General features: G+C 38.6%; 2 protein-coding genes across 11 annotated transcripts in view; both read right to left on the bottom strand.

The window, feature by feature from the left end:
- Positions 1 to 13979, bottom strand: part of cspg5a (chondroitin sulfate proteoglycan 5a) — a 44917-nt gene extending 30938 nt beyond the window's left edge. For 3 of the 9 annotated variants that reach the window (XM_017428602.3, XM_017428604.3, XM_017428609.3), the window contains exon 1: positions 13489 to 13976. In XM_017428602.3, coding sequence (XP_017284091.1) covers positions 13489 to 13588 — 100 coding nt within the window. In that variant the 5' untranslated portion in view covers positions 13589 to 13976. Of the gene's footprint in view, positions 1 to 13488 lie in introns of all 9 variants that reach the window. The other 6 variants (XM_017428605.3, XM_017428603.3, XM_017428610.3 and 3 more) reach the window with 4 other exon arrangements.
- A 10149-nt stretch (positions 13980 to 24128) lies between these two features.
- Positions 24129 to 25565, bottom strand: part of smarcc1a (SWI/SNF related, matrix associated, actin dependent regulator of chromatin, subfamily c, member 1a) — a 19729-nt gene continuing 18292 nt past the window's right edge. For both annotated transcript variants that reach the window (XM_017428611.3, XM_017428613.3), the window contains exon 28: positions 24129 to 25565. This exon is cut by the window's right edge and continues 1470 nt beyond it. The gene's annotated coding sequence lies outside the window, so the exon portion shown is untranslated.

The following is a 25565-nucleotide window of genomic DNA, read 5'->3' as shown; positions in this document are numbered from 1 at the left end:
TTAAACACTACAGTCAGTGGCTGTAAATGAATAAATCTTAAAAAATAAAGCTGCTTTCGACTCAGTTTAAAGTCCAGGTTGTCTGCATGCAGCCACTTGTTGCTGTCGTATAAATACACTCTGGTTTCCAGGAGCCATAGCTAACATGCTTCTGGATTTATTACCAGTAACGGAAAGCAATAATTATCTAAATGTTGTTCCATATAATCAATGAAAGATAAGTTGAAATGAAAAGCAGAGTAACATGCAGTTGTAACATGTTTTCCAGCTGTAGAATATCCAGGTATTATAGGACTGTAAGATGGTTAATTCAGGCCTTTAAAGACCAAAGCAGGATACAGTTTGATGTAGGAATTAAAGTAATATAAGCAAAAACAATTATAAAATCATGTCAGAAATTATGGATTTTGTTATTCTTCATTGTGAAAAGCAGAAAAGGGAATTTGTTTCTCTGATTTAAAAAAAACTAAGAAATTAAAATGTGTCTTAAAATACCAGATTTTCAGAGTAAAAATCTACAAATCTGACAGTAAAAAAAACAATTTATGAAATTTCTGTGGCATTTTCTCAGTTAATTTCCAATGTCAGGGCAGACATTTTGCTGATATCTTCTTTGGAATAAAAAAAAAGCCACATTCTGCACAAATAAATGCAAAATTAAGGTGTAACAAATAAGAACCTTGAAATACCTTTGCATAAATCATTTAAATTAAACATAGATAAATTGTATTTTGAGATAAACTTGAACTCAAAACACAGAAACTAATATCATCTGACTTAATGTTTGGCACAAACGACTCTTAGGATTTCAGCTTATAAGTGTAGATTCACTAAAAACCCTGGACCCAATATTTCCTAACCAAGAATCCTCTCCATGTTAATATCATTTAAAAATCTAATTTTTAATCAAAGAGGCGAGCAGCCTTCCACTCGGCTGCCAACAGACTCAGACTTGTTTCCAAAGCGCAGATGATCAGAGATCAGGTAGACCGTTTTTAAAAAACCACAGCGATGTCATTCTGCCAAAATCCTCACACCGCATCGTCAGACTGAGCTCCAATTAAGTGGAGATGTCTCTCTTTTAACGCCTCGTTAGCCTAATTGGATTAACAAAGAGAAACCTTATGATAGACGGCCAATATTGAGCAGCCGACCTCAGAAAGCTTCACTTTCCTTCTCTGTTTCACTGCAGTTACCAAGGTAAAGTAATAACTGCCAGAAACTGTTGTTTTGTTTCTGACATGCTGAATAAAGTAAAAGTCAACAATATGACATCTAAATGAGTTGTGTTTTACTTCTGAATGACAAACATGATGTGAAATAGGGACAAAATGACAACTTTAGTGCTTAAAACTCAAATACTCTTCAAAAAAACAATTTATTTCATGCCTCCTCCTTTGTTTTACTTAGAAAGGAGGCATCACTTGCTTATATTACAGCCTATAAATGTAGTTTTCTAACAGCCTCTAAATATTAAAAACCTCTATTTTAAACTGAGTTCCGATCAGTACAATAATTTCTTAGATGACCTGCAAAAAAGAAATACTGCATCTCCGTCAAACAAAAGAAAATCATGTATAAATACTATCCATCCATCCATCCATCCATCCATCCATTTTCTTTAACCGCTTCTCCATTCCGGGTCGCGGGTAGCTGGTGCCTATCCCCAGCAGTCACTGTGCGAGAGGCGGGGGACACCCTGGACAGGTGTATAAATACTATCTTATTGGAATTTCAGTTTGTATATTAATTAAATTAAAATAGGAGCTTGTTTGGGTTAAATTTGAAGGTCATAAACTGATCCAGGTATTGGTATTGATAATCTACATCCAACCTGTCTGTCTGACGTTTCACTAAAGTGGAATAAAAAAGGTGAAATCAACAACAAACAGCTGTTTGGTGTTGGAGTCATGGAGCTGCAGAAGCTCAGCTTGTTTTTCAAAGAACTTCCTTTTTTCTGACTGAACTCAGTTCATATTGGACTGAAAACAACAGGAACACGGATGATCTTATGATGGAACAGGTTCATTTCAAATGGCTGTTTGAAAGACAAATGGTTTCATTTTTTGGTGCATTTTTCCACAAGAATGAAGTTGTACTGAAAAGAAATTGTGTGAAACAAATAGGTCAGAAATAAACTCTGAACCTTCATGCATATATTGCTTATTTGTTTATTTTGGAGGAGCCTGATTAGAAAACTGGTGCTCGAAAAGCACCAACCATCAGCCAGGCCAACAATGACCAGTGTGATGTTTTTTTTTACCCAATTAGAGCCGAACTGGCAGACTGGACCTGTGCTGGTAGAATCTGGGCTTCAGGGTCTCAGACTCTGTCCAAGTCCATGAGACATCAGCTTCGGCCCAAATGAGACAAATAAAAGATTCTTTGTTTGTTCCCCTCCCACTTTAGATGAGACAACCTGAGGATTTTTCAGAAGAAGATTCCTCACAGTGTTTCTCTGTGAACCTTTGAGTTTCTGTGTCTCTCTGCCAAGATAGCCCACTGGAAACTGGGGTGGCTTCCAGCTCCTCCAGTGAAGGGTGGGGATCACCATAATGATAGGAGTTTAGATTGTGTGTGTGTGTTTGGGGGGGTGACGGCGCCTTGGGGCCAAACGTTGTTAGTCAGTGCTGGCCTGTCGCCGACCCCCAGATCTTGCCTTTTATTTAACCCAAATTATTTTGGAGAGGGAAGCCATTAAACCACCCACAGACCTGAGGCACCCTGATTGGTCATAACAAACTGTAAAGTGGAAGCTGATTGGTTGTGACAGTTAGGATCCTCCAGCCAGTTTGGTGACCCAGACTGTGGGAGGGAGAGGAAGAGGTCGGCAGGTGGACGGAAAACAAACAAAAGCTTAAAGGCTCTTGTAGAAACAATACGACAGTTGTGTATATCAGGTGGTCAAATCTTTTCACATATTTAACTAAACGTGATAAATAGTAATATAGAGCAGATGTTGCAGTGTAGGAGGTAAATAAAGAACGTACGTAACATTTTCTACAGTCAGTCTGTAAAGATTAAGACAAAAGTAGATTTTTTTGAACAATTATTGAATTAGAAACACATTTTATTTCCTAGAAGCAACTATTGTACTACAATCAAGCCAGGTATAAATTTAAAAATTGAAAATCATCAAGAGAGAGAGGCAAGGTAAACCCTGGACACGCCGTAAATCCATCTACTTAATGTTGCATTTTGTAAAAACATTCAAACTAAGAGGAACTTTTTTCCTTTCTAATGTGTTTATGCTTCAAACAGCTGAATGAATGGGACATCTTTATCCTCATGTTATTCTCACTGCTGCTCAATAATGACGACATAAAATGAAAATGTTGGAAACGGCTTTCTGGTTTTCTCACTTTTCTTCTTTCGTTCTCTTTTTCCATGCCTGCCTTTCTATCGCCTCACATCTTTTTTTTTTTGTCTTCCCACCTAAAACTTTCATTCATATCTTTCTTTTCCCTTCGTGATATTCGCTATTCTTTCCCCATCCTTTTGTCTTTAGCTCTAATTCTCTGATCCGTCAGCGTCTGCCTTTTTCTCCCTCCATCACATAAATGCTTTCATTTCTGGCTCCACAGGTGGTGGGATGGAGAGAGGATGTGTCGCCATAGAAACGCTGTCGGCCTTGGTAGAGCTGATGCAGCTCTGCAAACTCTACAAGATCTACAGATAGCGCTCACAAAGAGCACCACACACACACACCAGATAATAACCAATGGAGAAATGTGGTTTTAAGAGGAGGGAAAATGTGCATGTATGTGGGTTTCTGTGTGAGCAAATGTGCATGCATCTAAATACTTTGTTAAAAGATGTCCTCGAGCCTTTTCTCTAACATTAAACTGAAACGTGGAAGTGCACGTCTTCTGCATTCGTGCATTTTCACCACCTGCTGTTCTCCCTGGATTTTGAGTCTGACTGCAAATGACTTTGTTTACAACTCAAACTTACATAAAATCTATCCAAACTAAAGTTGAAGTAGTTCTGCAGCTGCTTAATTAGCAGCTAAATTAGTAGCAATTTTATATTACGCTAAGCAATATAACATTTATTTATCACTTTTAGCAAAGCACAAGTCTGAAGTGCATTCAGTTAAACTGATAAACAGACATGTCTACTAATTTATTCATATGGATCTTATCTTATAGCCTAGATAAGTGTCAGTGACCTCCTAACTCTTGTTTTTATTTCAACACAGAAGAAATTACAGCTCTTGAGCCAAGTCAACAACAAAACAGCCTCAGGAACCTGAGCTCATTACTATAAATGCAATAAAAGAGCTCTGAGTCCCATACTTTCATGATGTGTAGATTAAAAAAAAAAACACAACATGCTTGCTAATGTGAATACTTTTGGCAACATGACATTCTGCAGTGGATAAATTCTGATTATATTATTCTGTCCTGTGTGAAGGATGGGATGCAGAAGCATTTTCTCTTTTCGATTGTGAAGCTGCTGAAGAGAAAATAACAGCATCAAACAAACCAAACATATCCAGCTGTCTAATTACCTGTCTGTCTGTTAAAGCTGGTTTGTTTTCACGGCAGGTGTGTGTGTGTGTATTCATGGAGAGATGTGATGAGCGGACTGAATGCTAATGTGACAGTCTGCAGTGGAGGAGAGAGCGAGCGCAGCCAGACAAGAAGAGAAAACTGTGTGCACGAGCGTGAACTCAATGACTCGCTTCACCAAGGACACACCGACACACACAGCGTCCACATATCGCTTTAAAAAACAGCTTTTTAGGGCTTGAAGGCTGTGGAAAGCAGCCATTTTAGAGCATGTCAACACAAAGAGGCAAACCAAAGTGATATATTTTTTGCTTTTTGCGCATTCTTCCATCATTTGTCCCACGTTAACATGCTCACTCACGTCTTGTTTAAGCACAGAAACATGTAAATTACTGCTCAAGGCCACCAAGAGTCTGAGAACAATGCCAACTCAGCATTGTTAAAAACACATATCTCTTAGAAGAACTCCATCGCTGTCAAGCTGCGCATGAAACTTTGTCAGGGTTATTGTGTGACCTTCTTCAGTCACAACACGAGAAGTTTTGGAGGAGCACCAACAAGGACGACCAGCACAAATAAAAGTTACACCTGTGAGTCAGAGCAGGGAGAAAAATTGAACACCTACACGCTGGCAAGGACAACATGATGGAGGAGAAACAGAAGCGCACAAGGACGCTCATTCAACATGAGGGGGACACAAAGAAATCATTCACACTACGATGGTTAAATACACTCTTCACAATATTGTTTTTAACAGAGGAAAAAGGCTAAAATTCAGCCAATTTCACAAATATTGTGTTACAATTTGGTGTGATTGCTGAAGTCATTCACAACACATACTCAAAGTGCTATTTCCTTTGCAAAATCTTTGCATAAAACTTTAGCGTCGACGGTTGGAGTCCAAAAGTGACAACAGCGTTAGTGTCGTCAACATCAGTGAAACTTTGTCAGGATCTATGTTTCATCCGTATGTAGCTAACAATTACATAAACAGCCGTCAATGAACATCATCGCCTTGCCTCGCTGGAGAAATGTCAGATGTGGGTGGTAATTTATAGGTGCGGGACACGGGGCAACCAGTGTAGGTGGAATCTGTTAATGCTGCAGCATTTGCTCAATCACTGCCTGAGTGTTTCGAGTGGATCTCATCTTTGAATCCGAGCCAGAAGAGCGAACCAAACCGGAGGATACAGTAGGTGCTTCGGGTGGGAGGTTCACTGAAATAAGACAGCTCTAAGGAAAACATGAGGTGCAGCACAGCTCTGCTGCAACTTTTATCACCAACTTTTATCACCAAGAACAAATCAGTGGTTTAGAGATATAAAGGAAGGATTCCTGATAATATCTCAAAGAAGTGTCACATTGAGCACCAAGCATCACACAGTGTTTACCTTGATTAAGTTACAAATGCATCAGGCTTCAAGCAGGTCACCTAATCAATGTTAATTAACTTATATAAATACATCTGCAACCTAAGTTCTAATTCCAGATATTCATCATGTAAATTAGGGACAACTGAAGCTTTTTCACCTAAAATAACACAAAGATGCTGCAGCTCATCAGATAGAAGCAGCTTTTAATTTGTATTCACTTTGTATAAAACAAACTTTCTAACTGAGGTAATAATAGTGTCAATGCATACACATTAAAGTATCTTAATTATTATTCTGTAAAAAAAAATCTCATATTGTATTTTATTACGTATGTTTGAAATAAAACATGCAAATTATACAAGAAACATGTAGCTCGACTGGAGAATAGTGCACTATGACTTTTGGTCACAGTATGTTGCACAAACTAGACAAAAGAAAAACTACAAAAAAGACTAAATTAAATTAAAACAATGGTGATCAATGGGATTTTTTCCAAACAGATGGGAAAACCCAGCCCTCCGTGGAGCTCTGTAGCTCAGACAAACTTGACGGTAGAAACGTCATTCAGAGTTTAAACGTGTCACAGAAAGTTGAACTTTACACGTCTGAACTGGCATTTTGATATCTTTTATGATTTTTTTACACAATCTCCGTTTAAGTTTCATAATTTTTGGAGATTTTTTTTCCAGGCAATCACAGTTGAAGTCATAAACCCTAACTTCTGAAATGTCCTAAAAATTTAAAAAACATTGCAAATATTCTCTTCTCTTTTTCTTTTTTTGCACATAAGCAAATTACACATGAAACTGTAGGGATGCTTATTTTCTTTCACCCAGTGTGTCCCTCACTGCTATAGGTCCAAAATGCAATCAGACTTTCACTTCAGTTATGTTTTAATTTAGATTTCTCTTCAAAAGATGAAGGGTTTATTTAATATCTTCTACATAAAACACTAAAAAAACATAAAAATTCACATATACATTCTTCAGTGTCTTCTGTTGCTCAGAGTTCAAGAATTCATAACATCTAAGTTATAGTTTTTGCACAGCAGCTGTTTGACAGACACAAATGTGTGTGTAATTAGCCACTGACAGCAGCTTTAGCATTTATTTTAATCTTGGTTCTCTTTCCACTTCTTACACAGTTTAAACATCAAAATGTTGGCATTGTTTCTTAGTTTAGATTACAAAGTTTATGCTAGACGTTTGATCAGCTTTTAAAATTTCTAGAAATTCTTTACTGTTTTGTTGCTCTGGATTAGTCTCCATGTTTCATTTCTAATAACATAATCTCAGCACCAAATCAGACTAGTGTTACGTTGTTATCGTGCATCTAAAAGGGTGAACATGTAAACATGTAACGTGTGCAGCCTGAATCCTGCAGCACAGAGGAGTCAGCAGCTGGTCGGGAGCCAGGTGGGAGGATATTAACAAATGAGATTAGGATACTAAGTTTCCCAACAAACAGAGGCACCGTAGAGCCACCAACAATTAAAACAAATATTTCTCACAGACTGAAGAGTTTCTATTAGCTTCATTTAGTTTCTTGGTTTTTATGACTAAAACAGCCTGAACCAAATATATATATATATATATATATATATATAGCTACTTATCAAACTATTAGTTCTTCAAATACTGAAAATTACTTTTTTGACTAACTTGAAGCACCAACAATCCATCCTGTCTGCGCTTTAATTTTTAAAGCATGAAAACCCAAAAATACACAGAAAAAAACAAAGGTTTTTTCTCTGCTTTTGGTTGTTAAGCAAGAGTTTAAGAAAACTTTAATATGGAGGCAGACTGAACTTTACCAAATACCAAAATGTGATGTTAACTTGTTAACTCGTGTTTGTGAGGAGGGCCACACCTCAGCCACACTTTTAATCACCAGGAGAGCCGGTTCACTCATTCACCACAGTTTGTTTCACCCTGTGGACCCTGGTTTCTCTCTCTCACTTAGCCAATCATTCATTCGTCTTTATGTCACCCCCTTATCTCCTCATCAGTCATTTAAATAGAGTCCAGTTTGATTCAATAAAACAATCAAATACATCATCATTCTTTAATGCTTTATCATCATCCCATATTACTACCAACATCTATTTACCCATTGTTTCATTTCTATCATTATCTAAGGTGCCATCTCAGGTTTAAACGCAATTATTAGACAGAACCCCTACCCTGAATCTCCGTCTCCTTCACCACCAATCAAATGATCCCCATATGAGTCTCACCTTTCCAATCTACCCAGACCCTCATTCTCTAATCTTTAACTCTAATTAAGCCAATTAACCCACATCACTCTGGTGTGGTCCTCGCTGCAAAGCTAAAGAAAAATAACACACACTGACGTTGTCAGAGGATCCACCTGGTGTTCTGATGTGAAAGCGTGTTGTCTGCACACCCAGCGGATTATAATTAGCTGAAAAGCTAACACCCTGTATGGAGAATGAAATCATTATGCAGAAATAATGAATACACCAGTATGAATAATTATATCATCTTCAAATTAGAGCTGGGAGTGATGGACTACACCCATTGTCGGTAGCTTTAAACACACACACACACACACACACACATACACATACACATATACAATATCCCAAGAGCCACCCAGTTTGGCATGAAATGTGAGCTTGTGCCAAAAACATTGGGAGCTTAATGAAATTCATAGCTCAAACACATTATGGCAGCGATATGAACACACTGCGCTGCTGGCCGCTGTCAGGGGATGTGCACGGTTTCCATGGAGACCAAAGGAAGGCGGGTGAGTGAGTACAAAGCTATTCTTCATCAATAGCCAGAGCTGCAAACTGAGTAAATGTTCTAATTGCCGTTGATTCGTTTCCTCCCCCTGTCTTCTACTTTAAAAAGGCAGGACTGGTTTAGGACTGTAGTTCCTCGGAAGAAGGGTTTAGCTTAAAGGTACTCATTGAAATGGCTTAAACATCAGTCAAAATAATCATCCTAAAGTCAGAAACAAAATTTACACAATTTCTTTACTTATACTGATGGCTAATGTGTCCTTAAACCACAAATTTGGGAACGACTGCCAACTCCCGCGTGTTTGTTTACCCACGAAAACAGCCGAAGTGACTGAAAATCGAGAAATCTGACAATTTTGATGTACTGGTACGTATTTAAGCTCAAATTTGTTGAGTAAAGTATGCAAATAAAAGTGCTTTGTTTACACTGAGTGCTTACCCGCTTTTCCACTGGAAAACTACTGGAGTAAACTCTTTCAGATTGCCCCCCTCGATATAGTTCAGGAACCTTTTTCATGTTTGATTTCATAGTTTGCAAAGAGCAGCTTTAAAGATTAACCAGCTGCACGTTAAAAATATGTCAGCCAGCAGATATAAATGTCAGTAGGCCAGAGGAGAGAAGACACAGAGGGTGAGACAAGAGGACATCCATGAGTTTCTGAGCCGCACCGAGCGTTGGACGGCATTACTCCATCCATCACCTTATCTGCTCGTGGGGGAGGGGAGGGACGGCTGCACGCCATCAGAATTAAACAGAGAGAGCGGTGGATTAAATTACACAAGAAGGAGGGGAAAAAAAGATTGAGGGAATGAGTGAGGGTACTCTGCTCAGGCCGGCAGGATCCGTTCGCTCGCAGATGTGGGGCAAGCTGCCGCCGCCACACTCCACCGGTGAAGCGAAGGAGATGTGTTGGAGGGGGTTAGCCCAAGGTTGCTGTCTGCACCAGATCTGCCAGCCTCTTTTTGTTTCACCGTAAATGCACCTGAGTTGGAACTGACAGCAAATTCATGCTGCAACAAAGATGACGAGTGACAAAAACGCACCGGAAGACAAATTCAGACTAAAACTGACATAAGGACGATTTTAGTATTGTAACAACCTGCTCTGAGCCCCAAACACAGGATAAATAGCTTTAAACTGTCAGTCCATCCTTTATTTCGGTCAAGACAGAAGTGACCTAAAAAACTGCTTAACAGGGGACATTTTTATATTCATGGTGCCCAGAAGATAAACCTCAGGCTTTTGTTCATGCATGACTGTCCTTTAGCCTCACAGAATCACTAACACAGTCATCAAGTCTCAAACATGTTAAAGTCACGTCACACACTTAAACTGAGAAAAATAACATTTAAGTTTTAAAAAAGCTAAACACCTCCCTCTGTGTCTTTGTATCAATGCAAGGGTTAGTTTTAGAAATGCTGAAAAGCTGCTGAAATGTTCAAATTGTGTGCCTAGGATGTCGATCAGCCATCACCGACTCCAGGAACTCTGCCAGTAAAGAAATATAAGCTTATTTTTCTTATCTTTGAGGAAAGAAAGGCTTCCTTACAGGGATTTGTTGTTCTTCCAGTGAAATCTATATAACTTTACAGGAACTAATGCCTGATATTGAGTTATTCTATATTTATGTAAAGGAATTATATGATACCCCCTCCGGTGTATTTTGCATGTCCATTTTGAGCTTTACAGTAAAACTCAAGTCTTGAAAAAGAAACTATTAGTGACATTTCACTTGTATCAGAAAAGCAAAGCATGCCAATAAATACTTTTCTGCAACGAAATTCATGATATTACCAGAAATCAAACCTCCACTAAGGTCATAGCGTTATTAAAAACTAGTCCAATCCAGATTGTGGCTCACCACCAAAATTTAATCAATTTTTTTTCTTGTGACAATCCCAACATTTCCTGAAAATTTCATCAAAATCTCTTTATTAGTTTCTGAAGTAATCTTAACTCATAACCTCCTTGAAAGTTACTGAAATGAGATAAGTACTGATTTAAATACAAAATCTGAACTCAGGAGCAGTTACACAGGATCAGGATTAACAATTAAAGTTCTAATCTAAACCAGTGTAGAAAATATAATCGATCCCTCCTTTACAGTGTTCTTTCCTTCCTGTTTGTGTTCCTGATCAAAAATGGCCGCTCCAATACGTCTGATTAGAAATCCATGACAGTACATATTTCATTTATTGTGATAAATCTTTTTATCCCTTTGTGTTTTTTTACTCACAGTACAAATGTAGATTTTCTGTTTGGTTTTATGGTCTGTAGGCCTGACTGATCTGAGCTGCACTTCTTGTCACAAATTATGTGTGGAAGATGATCATTATTTCTTTTTAAATCAATTTATTGTTTTTAATGAAAGCAATGTCACATTTTTGTCAAATTCATTCAGCTGTTTTTTATGGAAGTGAATTCAAACTATTTTAATAAGGGCATTCAGGGCAAATAAGGCAAAACAACAACAAAGCTTTTCATATCCTGGCATATTGCTGCAAACACCTACTGCCAAAAACCAGAGGCCGACTCGTTTTTGTGTGTCCGTCTGTTAGCGACGTATCTCATGAATCACTGAACAACCCAATTCAAGATGGCTGCCACAGCCATTAGACCTGAACAAAAAGAAAAATGTCTACAACTCAGTTAATTTTACAGATATTGATTTAAAATTTGGAGTGGTAATATTAGGTGAGAGTGAACTTCAAGGCATATTCTGAGCACTAACAGAATGCACAAGAACTGTGCATAACTGCTTAGAGTCAACTCTGTCTGTCAGTAAAATATCTCATGAACCACAGGACAGATTTTAATAAAACTTTCAGGAAATAATCATTGGATGTACTTATACAACTGATTTTTGGAGGCACCCCAAATAAAGATGGCCACTACAGCCAACTGCCCTTAGAAACCACAAACATGGCTTTAATTTAGTCAGTTTTACAGACATTGAGCTAAAATTTGATGTGTGAGTCATTCACAACACATCCATGCATACGATCGCACACAGCATGATGACAAGGTTTGTCATTCTTAACCCTAAACCTCTGGCAGGAAATGAGGCAGGAAATATATGTTTCTTCAAGGAATGATAGGCCTTTAATTCTTGATATCTTGATAAAACCTTGGATCTAATGTGGGTATAAAAATGCTTAGGTGTTCAATCATCTTACAGAAGTAAAGACATGACTCAGGCAATTATTTTGGAAAATAAAATCACTTGAAATCAGTTAAAAAAACGTCATAATTTGATGCTGAACCAAATGTTGGCTCACAGGAAGATCAGCTCACCGGCCCTTTAAATAAACCAGACAAGCGCAATAAAAATACAATCATATAAATCCTTTAGGTTTCAGCCAGCGGCCTGAGACCAACGGGACAGATTATATTTGATTATAACGCCAGACTGATTCCATCTCGTGCACACTCCTGCTTCGTTAATCTGACAGTAATGCAGCCTGCGCGCGCAATAAATCTCAGACAAAGAGACAGTGCCTGTGTCCGTTTTCAGCGTTTACTCGACTGTTTTTTTGTGTGTATCAGAATGTCCTCTCAGCCCCCCTCCATGAATTATTCATCAGCCCCCCCTCCTCGACCCTAATCCTCGCCTTTGTGAAGCTGTGGTGCCGGCGTGCCTTCAGGGATCCGGCCTGCTGCATCTTCTCCAGCAGCGCATCTCAAGATTTTTCCTTCAGGTGGCAAAGGTGTGGCGTGAGGTTCCATCAGGAGGGGGGGCAAAATTTATTGTTGCAGGAAAAGTTTTACTTTAGGATTTAAATTTATGCATTTAGGTTATTTTTAGGAAACAACACTTAACTGAGCACTGTTTATCAGATTGTATTGGCACTTGATGGTTGGGGGATCTTGAAAACCGTCTCCCCCGGTGAAGTTCTGTGGAGGTGGCCTTGACTTTCAACACTGTGCAAAATGTAAAAAAAACAGAGCCTACAAATCCTGTGGGAACAGGGGTGGCAAGACATTTGTTCTAGTGGGAGCTGCCGCTCCGTGCCACCCCCTAGAAGCACCCCTGATCATCTGGATTCTGTCACAAATCTGAGGTCCTACAAGAAAAACATCCCTGCAGCAGATGAGTAACACAGTGAACTGCTTTCACTGTGCTTCTAAAATGCCTTTGTCTTCATTCTCCATCAGTATTCCTTCAGGATGGGTGAGTTTACCTGTGTTTAAACATCACATTGTTATGAAACCCATCTGCACTCAGATGACGAAGATGGCAGGGATTTAATTATCTTTATTTCTTAAGATCTGGTCTTTTCACATCAGGCTTCTTCAGCAGAGGGCATGGGATATTTCAAATCCTTTCTTTCCGTTTTCATTGTGTCCAGACTGACCTCATTGTTACCTCCCCTGATAAATTATGTCCACTTGTGTCTTCACTCTGACCTAAATTTGATTTATGTCCATTTTAGTCCCCTGTGGAATCTCCATCTTGCCTCTGAGGGGACTCCAGTCCCTCTGTTTGTGTCTCCTTTGGATCAATTAAAAAACACATTCGGATTTAAAAATATCAAGTAAAATATTCCTAAACCATATTTTTAAAATACTATTGCATGTTTCCGTTTACAAACGTGATATTGTGAGGAATTTAGCAGCTTTTTTTACCAAGCAGAGGTTCATTAGTACCCAGTGGGAGTGAGGCGCTTCCTAACCCCCAATCAGAGGCTGCCTGACCTGGTTTCTGGCTGCCCTGGGGGAGTGTGTTTCGGTCCCCTGAATCCTCTGAGAGGATGTGCTGCTGCAGCAGGAACATTCCTGTGAATGCCTTTGCCTGTGAATGCTCTGTGTGCAGAAGGGAGGCCGGGTTCTTACCGTGCACGGGCTGCGGGATCAGGTGCAGAGCCAGGACGCACCACAGCAGCATTTGTCTCCAGCATCCCGAACAAACGCGCGTCTCCTTCTGTCCCCGCATCCTTCTTCTGTGCGCTGCTACAATCAGACAATCAGTAAAAAAAAAAAAACCTGCTTCTGCTGTTTGACTGCACGGATCTTGCAGGAAGTATTCCGGACTGGCGGATCTGTGGGTCTGAGTGCGGTCTAGACTCCAGCCTCCCCGCGCTTCTCCTCCATAGCAGCTCGGTGTTCAGCGGCTCTGCGGCGGGTTCACGGCTCCATCGCCTCCAAACGCGGCGCGCGGAGAGGTGAGGGTGAGGAGGTGGTGGTGGTGGAGGCGGGGGGAGGGGGGGTCGCACAGACGCAGGTTCGACTCGGCTCGGCTCGGAGCGGATCGGTGCTTTGGCACTTTGTGTGGCTGAGAGGGAGACGAACGCAGCGCGCGCTCAGCAGCCTTCTCATCCTCTGAGGAGGAGGAACCCCCTCCTCCTCCTCTTCACCCCCGCCCCCCTCTTCCCTCCCTCATTCCCCAAGGCTCTTCCCACCTCCTCTTCCTCCATCCTTTTTTTCTCTCTAAAACTTTAGCCCACTTTCACGCTTTCTTGTTTTCCTTTTCCTCCTTCATCTTCTACATTATAAAACCACTTTGACCCTCTTTGAACCCGGAAGGAGCCATTCTCCCCCACACCAGAAGCTCACCCGAAATTAGTGCCCATTAAAATTATTCATAATAAGAGTCATTGCCAACACATACTGTGAGCTAAAACTCACTGTTCAAGATCTGTGCCTCAAACTGTGGCATCAACCCTGCAAAATATGTCCTAAAACACTGGACTGATTTGAATTAAATACAGAAAGTAATCATTAGAGCTGTAACTGATTGACAATTAAGAGCTAATCAACATCAGCCAACACAAACTTGGTTATAACTCATATTAAGTTTATATTTGACCTTTTTTCAGTCACTTCAGCTGTTTCTGTAGGTAAACAAACCCTAGTGTAGTTGCCACCAACTTTGCTTACAGATTTTTAGTTTAAGGACTCATTAACCATCATTATAAGATAAAATATTGTGGATTTTGTTTCTTACTTTAGGATTTTTTTGAGTACCTTCAACAGTTTTTATCCTCCTTGTAAGATCATAATCCTTTATCTTCAACTCTATTTTTTTTTATTCTTCCTCTTTCCTTTTCCAAAATCTTTTCCATCCCACCTCCTTCCCTTTTGTTCCCAGAGGTTTTGGTCATTTATTTTAAAGTGTCAGATCTCAATAGAAGAGCCCACTCCCTGCCCCCTCGGGGGGATCAGCCTGATTTAAGGAAGCTTCACCTCCGCTTCATCCTTCCATCACTGAGGAAGACGGGGACATTTAATATCAAGTGAAAAAAGAATAATTTTATGTGTGACAAATATGTAATCAAAAAGCCCGTTTAATGGTGTAACAGAGAGAAGCAAACAAAAGGGAAGAAGTGTCCGGAGGGGGTGTTTGAGGGGGGGTCTGCTCACATGGCGATGAATGCCCAAGAGCCCCGGGGTAATGATCGTGGTGGGGGTCGTGGGCATTCTTCTACACACACACAAAAAAAAAGCATAAAAAGAAGAGAAAGGGGCTGGGCAACAGGGGATGTTCTCTGTGTGTGTGTGGGTGTGTGCGTGTGTGTGTGCGTGTGTGCATATTAATTACATTACTATATATGCAGCAAACTGTATGTGTGTATGTTCGTATCTGGATGGTTTTATGCGGGAGAAAGCAGAAGTAAAACCAGATTTGTTTGGTTTCTCTAATGAAATGTTTACTGGAAAAGAAAACATGCTCAGTGGATTGTGAAAAGTAGGTCAAGAGGACATTTCTGAAGCTCCCGTTTAGAAAATATTAAATGCTACACAAACTGCATCTGAAAACATGACCTTTCCCTTAAAATAATTCCAGAAAATACAAAAGGAGGTCTCTTTGTTCCTTTTTCCTTGAACACAAACCCACACCTGCATCGGTTTAATAACTCTGACCATGATAACATCCACACAGCTGACACTCGGGTTCGGTTCAGCTTCATCTGCTTTTATTCCTCAGAATAAAGCTGATATGAACTGACAGAAACACTGGACGGAGCAACAATAACAAACAATAACAAAAGTTGTTCGAGTCTGTATTATTGTCGTTACATTCTATATTTCAATTGTTCTCTGCCTCCTGAATTTTTCCCATTTTGTCTCTTTTTCTTCTGCCTCACAGCTTTAATACAAAACATGATGTCCATTACACTTTTCTCTGGGTTTGACACTGTTAGGACGTAAAATAATCAGACTTCTTACAGAACTCTGGCCTGCTGCTGGCTTGTTTCTGCAGATATTCATCACAGCACTTTGTTCAGCTCTGAAACAAACTGTTGTTGTTTTAAACTGTTTTCAATGGAATATAGTTTAGGCCTTTAAAAACAGTCACTAAATATATCAGGTTGGGTGGAGATTGTGGCGAACCCAGTGCACAGACTCATCTTGATCCCAGAAATAAAATATTTTTTTTTAAATAAAAAGAAATAAAAACAAAAAGCTGAGGAGGCAGCAAAATGAAACATTAACAAAAATCCAAAATGTAAAGAACACAAACTGCAAGACATAAGGGACAACGGGCCAGCAACTAAATGAAGGAAATGACCAGGTTTTAACAGCAGAGGGTCATTAGGGGAGGTGGGCACAGGTGAGTGATAACTGAGAAGGTGGAGACGAGCGTGGCAGGAAAACAAGAGATAAACTGAGGACAAGAGAAGAATGACAGGATACAAACACACAAGGAGCAGAAACTACAAAGACAAAACATGAAAACAATAAACCCAAAATAGCGATAAATCACATCATGTGTCATTTACATACTGATGATGTTTTGTTGTATTTGTATTTCCCTTTGTGAAAGTCCTTTCTGTCTGTTTGTTTCTGTTCATAATTTTATCACGTTGAAGCTGATAATCACTCATTTTGCAATAATTTCATGAAATTCAGAGAAATTTAACTTAAAAGCTCAAGAACACACACAAAAAATTACAACTATTGTCCCAAAATCCTACATTTCCTGACAATTTAATAAACTTTTATTAAACAGCTTTAAACATGATGTTAAAACTGATGTTACGTTTGTTTTAATATATCAACAAAATGTCCAATGAGGCCAAAAATAAAGTTTTGTATTTACATCTGATTGTGTTCACCAGGTTCCAGCAGGAGAGCTGTGATTAAAAACAGGAATATTACACAAAATATTGATTTCTGATCTCGTCCTAATGTAAAACATTAACATTATGATGTTGAATATAACCTTGTTTTCTTTGTGTGTGAAAATTTTGTGTTTTCAGAAACCCGCAGCCTGAGCAGACGTCTCTTCTGTGTGAAAATGTGTCGTTTTCATGATTTAGGATTAATGTTTCTTACAGTTTTATCACCTGTTATTCAGGGAGCTGCTGAGACCATCCAGATGCTCTGGTTTAAAGAGGGGACAGAGTTCATCAACAATGAATTAAGGTCATTTAATCCCTGCCCCCAAAACAGAAAAAAGACCCCCCCTCCCCCATACACACACACACACACACACACACAATTCCCCATGTTTTAAAAATTACGGCGCACAACCTTAACCATAAATATCCTTTTTCTGTTCCTCTACTTGCTCTGAACTTTTATTTTTTATTTTCTTAAAAATCATTTTTTATTCAGATGAAAGTTTTTTGTTTCTTATTCATCAAATATTAAAGTAATAAAGCAATAATCATCTCTCACCACTCATTCTTTTGTGTCGTTGTTTGCTTTGTTTGTGCAAACAGAATAATAAAAATCCTTCCTTCCTACAGCCAGATATCTGCAGCTGAAACAGTTTTTATGATCATAATTTATAATACGAAAGAAAAATAAAAGAACCAATGATTTTTAATTAAAAATGATTTGAATTTATTCATGATTGTAGCAAATAAACGTCATTAAATAACAAATTTATTTCTGTTTTTAGGAATCTGCACAAAGGATTGGATTAAATTAGAAGCTCACATCAGATTATGACTCAAACTGTGAATTTTTAAAGTTGAATATTTTTAAGTTAATCTGGATAAATTTTTGCTGGTTGGGATCTTTGCTCACCCTGTTCTTGTCTTTTTGTATCAGACATAAAAAACATCATAAAACACATGAGAACTTTTTTTTCCTGAACTTGTTTTTGTTCCTGGTTGTTGTGCAAACGTCAGGCATGATCTACAACTATCACATAAACTCTAACTCATGTTTTAGAGCTAATTTATGGAGATTCAAAAACAATCATTATGAGTGAGTTTTATATTATAATGTCAAGGGTTTAAATTCCTCAGCGCTAACATGGAAATCCTCAAAACAGACTGTAAAAAGTCCGACACTTTCAAAGAAAGGCTTCAGTTTTTACATTCCCACACAGGAACAATAAATCACGAACATGCTGTAGTGATCTGTGGCTAAGAAATAAAATATTTTATGCTGTTGTTGTTAGGACTTTTTGCTTTTTCTCATGTGCATTGGCACAAAAATATAGAAAAAGCTTTACAAAAGGATTGTTTATTACCAGGCAAACTCGAAGGTGTGCTGATTAGGTTCTTAAACAAACATAATTAGCTCTGAATCTCACAGAAACTTCATGTTTACTGAGTCTGAATCATTGCTGTCTTAAAAATCTGCACGTTAACTCTAGATTTTACTTAAAGAGCAGCTCAGTGCCGAAATCAAGTCAACCCAGAGAAAAGAGAAATCTGCTGCAGGTGTACAACAATCAGTGACTGCATCAGGAGCATCAATGTATCTACAGACTGCATCCTGGATGGACCAGAAGACATAAAACTGGATGAACCAGAGATGTGTCGATTACTCAGTGTAACTCCACATCAGTCAGAAGGAAAGAGATAAAACAACAACTCTAATGATAATGATGAGGATGACAAAAGAAAAGGGATGAGGAGGAGAAGGGAGAGACCTTACTTGTCTTCTTTACCTCCCCGGCTCCTGTCGTGCTGTGGACCCCTGGCCTACTTACTCCTCCTTCATTTTTTATGACACACACACATGCAAACAGCCATGACGATGCACTGTGACTGCACACACACACACGCACGCTGCAGCAACATTTAAGCCCTTATAACCATGCAGACACAGAGGTGACATGTCAGCGGTTAAAACGTGTATCAGAACAGAAAACGACGGATGTTGGCCGTGTTAAAACAGGATTTCACACCATCAGTCACTGCTGCATAGGGATGATAAGCATTTAACAACATGTGGACATACATTTATCAGCCATAATGCTGAATACAACAAACAGAATGTTTCATTTTATTTATTTACTTTTACTTAGACAGGTAATCCCACTGAGACAGGTAGTCTTATTTACAAGAGAGACCTGTAACACAAAACATCAGTTACATAAAAACAACAAGACAACAACCATAAAACATTATCACGATATTTAAAAGGGAGCAGAGTTTAAGCAAAACAGGTCTGAAATGATGATTTTTCCATTTACTTCTTTTTTTTTTTTTTTTTATTTAAAATATCCCAGAGGGACCAAACTGGACAGTTTAAGTTATTGCTTCAGCAAATTCCAGGAAGATGGAGCGGAAGGGGAGAAGTTCTGTGTGAACCGAGGAGACACAGAAAGAAATAAAGAAATAAAGTCCTGGGAGCGCAGGCTGGGACTGGACTGTCTTTGTGACATCTTTGATTATAGATAAGGGGGCGGCAGGACTAGGATGGATTCGTAAATGAACGTGTAGAAGTCTGAGGGGAGATAATGATGGCAAAGTCAACAAAAAAACAAAAATGAAGCTAACCTTCTGTGACAGAATGTAAATCACTCGTCACCTTTTATTCCAAAGTCTCAAATAAAGGTTCTGTACAATCTGTACGCCCGCCCCTCAGAGTGATGGGGGGGTGATGCTCAGCTACTACCACACCAAATTCAAGCTCAATATCTGTAAAACTGACTGAGAGACAGACATTCCTGTGTTTGTTCAGGTTGACTCCAACTGGTTGTAGACGTTGAACCAACGATTATTTTCAGAGCTTCATTAAAACCTGCCCATTGGCTCATGAGATATTTTGCTAACAGCCACAGGGATTTGCATGACTAAAGTCGATATTTTGGAGACTGAAAAACTGGGCAACTATTAAAGTTTAACTAACTGGTAAGATTACTGATTCACAGACAGAGAGGCATCAGAACACCCCCCTCTGATGAAGACTGGGCCGGATGTTCACACTGACTCATGTCCGACTCTAAAAGTTCATAGAATAACCTCAGAGCAGTAAAAAAATGGATCATGAAGATGATGTGTTCAGACAGATTAAAAACTCCAGTAGTACATGAAAATTAAAGGCCCTAGAGTCCGAAGGAATGCATATCGCCCGCTGCCTTTCAGGACGGAGTTTTAGACTAAGATCGTCTTAGGCTGAGAAATGATGGAGCTGTAACCATTTTGGTTAAACCTTAAAAATAACATTAAGAGTAATCTCTGAGCGCTTGGCGTGTGTGTTGTGAATGACTCAGCTACTGCCTCATCATATTTCAGCTTAATATTTGTCAAATTCACTGACATTTAGCCGTTTATGCTAAGGTCTGTGGCTGTGGCAGCTGAACTGCATCGACTCTAAATTTTATTTGCTGTGGATTTACACCCAATGATTGCTTTCTGAAAGTTTCATTCAAACTGTTCACTGGTTCAGGAGATATTTTGCTAACAGAGTCAATTCCAATAGTTAATGGCAAAGTTTTAAACACAGATTTACTAAAATCTGTTCATGGCTCAGAGTAAAAGTTGGGATCAGTCTCATCTACAAACGCACCAAATGTTCGTCCAATATTTGTGTAAAACGGAGTTGTAGCCGTTTTTGTGTTTGTTTCCCTGTTTTCATCCAACGTTTACTTTCTGAGAGTGTTGTTCAAATGCTCCCCTGCTTCATGAGGTAAAAACAGCATGGCGGGCGATACCTGGGGGGTCAGTGTGGAACGTGTGGTGCCTCTGAAAGGAGTCACATCTCGATGCACAGAGAGTTATCCTATAAATCTGAAGAGACTCTGTCACTATTTCCTGTCTTTTAGTTTTTGACATTTACCTCTCTGTATTTGAAAAATGATCAGATATAAGTCTGCGTGTCCACAAGGTGTGCTGGGTGGCTGAGGAAACGAGTGCCATGTTAATTATGGAAAAAAGTCTCCAAAATGTTTTATAATTAACATGGCTGCTCCCTCTCCTCTGAATCTGTCACAAGTGATGAGCTTTACTCTTTACAGCTCAACCGTTCTTCCTGCTTCTGTGCCTGGATCTCATCTGTTTAACCTCTAATCACCATCTATTCCCAAACGCAAGCAAACAATAATGAAATAAGCACATTTTTGAGCTCTGTCTGATTGCTAATTAGAAGTTTTCAATGCTAGCTGGAGGAGAATATGATTAAAAAGAAAGTAAAAAGACCTTAAAGAGAAAGAAATGGATGTAAAGTTTTGACGTCAGCAGCTTCCTGTGAGAACAGACCGGCTTGTCAGAGAAAGGTCAGAGTTTGTGTCAAAACGTCCGGGTTTAAGATCCTCCACCCCTTCTTCTGTCAGACCGTCTCAGCAGGAATCAGCAAAAATGCTAATTCTGTCGAGAAGCTTGAGGTCTGTTTTTATTTTTATTTCCTGCGTTAGAAACTGATCCTGGTTGCAACAATCTGCAGGTTTGAGTCAAAGTGAACCCTGAATCAGAGACTTTTATCACTCAGCTCCTCACAGTAAACATTTACTGCTCATCAGCGTTATTAAACTGCTTCAGTAACATCTGAAAGTGTTTCAGGTTTTATTTATGACTCGCTTCAATACATTAACCTTTAAAAATATATAACCCAGCCTATAAAAAAACTACAACAGCAGAGTAAAAATAACTGGGGAAATCATTAAAACATTAAAATTATTCATATTTTAAACTTTTTTTATTCAAATATCTTTAATTAAAAATATGGCAGCTTCAGGTGTTTCCAGGAAATATTTTTAAAATGTTTTATTTCATCCTCCAGGCCACAGAGAGCATGAACAGCTTTCTTATAGCTTTTTTTTTTTTTTCTTTTTTAAATCAGACAAGAAATGAACTTTGTTGCAATCAATTAGTTTAAACTTACTCAATGACTTATTTCTGATTGGGACATTTTTTAACAAAGCATATCTGTGTTTAAAAGGATTTACAGAGTTTAAATTTTATTTTGTTGATGACCCAAAACTTTAGAAAGCAAAATACATTTTTGTTGCTCTAAATTAGAAAGTTCTGAATAAAGTTTTGTTTTATAAAATGGGTCATTAATGGTTTACAGGAAAATACAAACCTCATTCGTCTCCTTTTAAAAAAACTTAAAACTCTAGGGGATAAAATCAAGTAGTAATTGTTGAAGTACTTTTGTTTTATACCAGAAACACTGGTCTTTTTAAAAAATATAATAATTATTTAGCATTTTTTCTGACTGATTAAAGTCTGAAACTTTCCTCCATATTTTGCTGGAAAGACAAACAAAGGTGGCTTTATCATTAAACCATAAAAAGGTCAATATTTGTAATTCACAGTCTAATTCCAGAAAAGCTTCTGTAATAATTTGCTCTTTAAAGCAGTTTTATTAATTAGTCTGCAGCTGATTGTGGTTGCAGAGTTTACCAGCAGTATAATACTGTTTCCACTTCCTGTTTGTGGCGCTCCAGGCTGATGACTGACTGACGATTCTGCACCCAGAATCCTTTGTGTCCCTTTTCTTGTCCATTTGGCTCTAAATTTCCACCCCCCCGGATGAGTAATCACCCTCTGACCCCTCATCCTGCTCAATAACACGCTCGTGCTCAATCTGCCGGACGTAGAAATCCCCCCTCAGCAGATTATAGCGCCAGGCTGCTGGGATTAGGTTCGAAACAGCAAACTGACTCATTTACTCTCATCGTTTCCTCTTCATGCAAATCTAACTCCTGTATGTATACATGCAGGTGAAGTTTGGCCTCTCTGGTAATAAAAAAAACCGATCTGATGAAGTGTAAACGTTTTTCTTCCACTTTGAAGTCACAACAAACTGTAATAAAATCAATGTGAATGTATTATGTGCAGATGTTTCACAGAACGGCCGTAATCCCGACACAAAGGCAGAAAACAGATAATCCAGCTTCTCATCCTGGAGCTGCAGGTGGTGAAAAACATGGACAGAAAGAAGAAAATAAATTCCCATCCTCACAGTACAAATCCTTCAGCGTAGAACAAGTCTCTGTGCATGTTTTAGAGCAGTTTACTGAATTTTGTTCCGTTTTACTGAAAATATGTTTTATTAGGCAGGAAATTAGTGCTAAAATCTGCTTTTCAGAAAAACATTGTAAACTTTAACTTGAGTGGGTTCTGAAATGCACACAAACACTGATTTCAGTCCTAAATTTCAACTATGAAATGTAAAATATTAAGTTTAGATTCACTGGAGTAACACTGTTCTTTATACTAACCTACACAGGAAGGAAAATTCCCACTGTCAATAAACACTTTTATGGTTATTCAGATCTTTTTGAACAGTCCAATGCTGTTTGTGCACATCCCGAATTTTCAAATATGACACGCCAAAAATGTAAGAACTGGATTTATAAAATAAAAAAATCTATTTTAGATTCTTTCTTAAACTTTTGGACCATTTAATAGAATCTATAAACACAGGAGAGCCACATTTAAACACATCATGTGTTTCTGAAAACGTGGAATATGTCAGATATCCAGCAGTTATGTGAAAAATAAAACTATAAGGGGTTTTGAAACAAACTACTGTCCTGACAGACATTTTAAAAAGGATTCACATCAAGTGACTGGTTTTGTTTTCAAATACTTTTTGACAGGTATATCATGTCAAATTGTGCTGATTTAGTCAAAATAAATAAAGATTTAAAAACGCAAAATGTTTGTGTTCACCTTCAGAGTTATGTCATATAAGACAATTCTTAAAGGAATACATATTTCTCACTGCTGAAGTTTAAACCAAGTTGTTGCACAGATTCATTTTTGCTCCACGTGTGCAATGATTACTCTCAGCCACTGGCAGAGCAAATTAAAGCTCAATATGAGTTGCAGCCATTTTTTAAAACTTTTGCTAAGGTTGATTGGCGGTGGCGGTCATGTTGCCTCCAAAAGTTAATTAGTTGTAATTTCCATCCAGTGAGTTTCATTGGAATCTGTCCCGTGGTTCAGGTGATATTTTGTTAACAGTCAAAAACACAGGCGAGACCACGATCGCCCACCTCTCATGGCGGCAGGAGATAAGAATGTGAAAATGGTTAAAATGCTTAAAACTTCTAATTAGATCAGATGTAACAAAGATTTATTTACTTTTCTTTCTTTATGAAGACATGAATGTAGAGCATCATTAACTTCTGCTCTCTTCCTTTTTATACATCTGCACATTTCACACTTATACGTATTTTACTTCTGCATAATTTACTGTATGCTTTTGCACTTTTATTTGTTAAATACTTGCAGGTATGTGTTACACTTGTTTTGTTGTGAACCTTGAAGCGAAGCCTTCAAAGTGTCTGATTGTTCAAAGGGATGAGAAAAGAAAACAGTAAAAGTTAGGCATCATAATTATAGAAAACAGTTTATTTGACAGTGTCTAGGTCCAAGTACCAACAGACCCCATACAAAAGAAAAAGAAAAAAAAAGAAAACAAATGCTACAAACAGAGAAAACGTTCATCTACACAAAAAATCTCCTTAAAAATACATCACCATGAACACAAAAAAACAGATTCATCAAAGATAATATATGTTAGGGGGATTTATCTTATCTGAGTGAAGGTACATCACAAGCCTGGGAAGATGTTCAACTCAGGAGAGGAGGGTGAGGCGAATGAGAGCGCACGTGAACGAACGCTTGTTTTCTTCTTCCTGCAGGCCGGCGGCGGCAGAGCAGTCGCACACGAACAGAAAAGGAGGAAAGGTGGATGAGAGGCAGCAACAGGGTGTGAGAGGTAGCAGGCAGCAAGAGGAAGATTTCTAGAAGAGGTAGCTAGCCGATGAAGGAGGAGGAGGTAGCAGAGATACTAACAGTGCGAGCAAAAAGGGAAGAGGAGCCGTTTTAAATGGCTCCCAATAAAAAATCTTTAGTTTTATCAGGTTACTTTAAAGCCAACCTCCATGTTGGACACAAATTTCTGAACAGAAACTGTATTCTTTTTATCGTGGAAGCAATTATCTGCCAACCTTTAAGCAGAAAAGTTGGCTCAATGTTTCCTCTGTGCATTTTTTTTTAAACACAAGAAGCAAGTGTTTATATGAGGAAAGCACAAGGTGAGATCATCTACAGAGTTAAACGTCAAGAAGGAAGAAAGAAGCAACCAGTGTAAACCGATTCATTTCACTAAACTTTGGAGATCTTAAAAAGCTCGACAAAAAGCAACTGAGAGTTCGTCACATTCTGACAACATCTCTTTCCGTTACAAATAATAGCACTGTGGCAGTTTAGCTAATGGCTTTAAAGAATAAACTTTCAATCTAAACCACAAAAGTACTAAACACTAACTTAATTAACTGGTTTAACAATGATGGGCATTTAAAACAACTAAATCTGACGTTTTACTTTACAATTAACTGATCGTGAAAACAAATAGGCCTAAACTTAAGAAGCATTTACAATAATCAGTTTTTTTTATCAGTCTAACCCAGGGATGATCAATTAATCATACCGCAAAGCTCTCAGCAGCTTTTAAATGTGCTATATAAATATTTTTTTGCATTTTTCATTTTTTAAAACCTCTCCTGAATCATTGATTATTAAATATTACAGGTCAGTGGTTGCTCCCTTGTGTAGTTTTCAGTCACAGTATCAGGAGAGAAGATCTGAGGATTAACTGTCAGGATTTTTTTTTTTGTTTTGACAACAAATCGGTAGCTCACAGAAGTAAGAATATCGGCGAGTTTAAGTGGCCGAAAAGAGAAAAAAGGTGTGAAGACGAGGACAGGTGAGCGAGGTAGGCAGCAACAGGAGTAAGGAAACGGAGCGGGAGGGGGGGGGGGGGGG

Source organism: Kryptolebias marmoratus, linkage group LG16 (assembly GCF_001649575.2).
Source record: "Kryptolebias marmoratus isolate JLee-2015 linkage group LG16, ASM164957v2, whole genome shotgun sequence".
NCBI lineage: Eukaryota > Metazoa > Chordata > Actinopteri > Cyprinodontiformes > Rivulidae > Kryptolebias > Kryptolebias marmoratus.
This window is presented reverse-complemented; position numbering and strand designations above follow the sequence as displayed.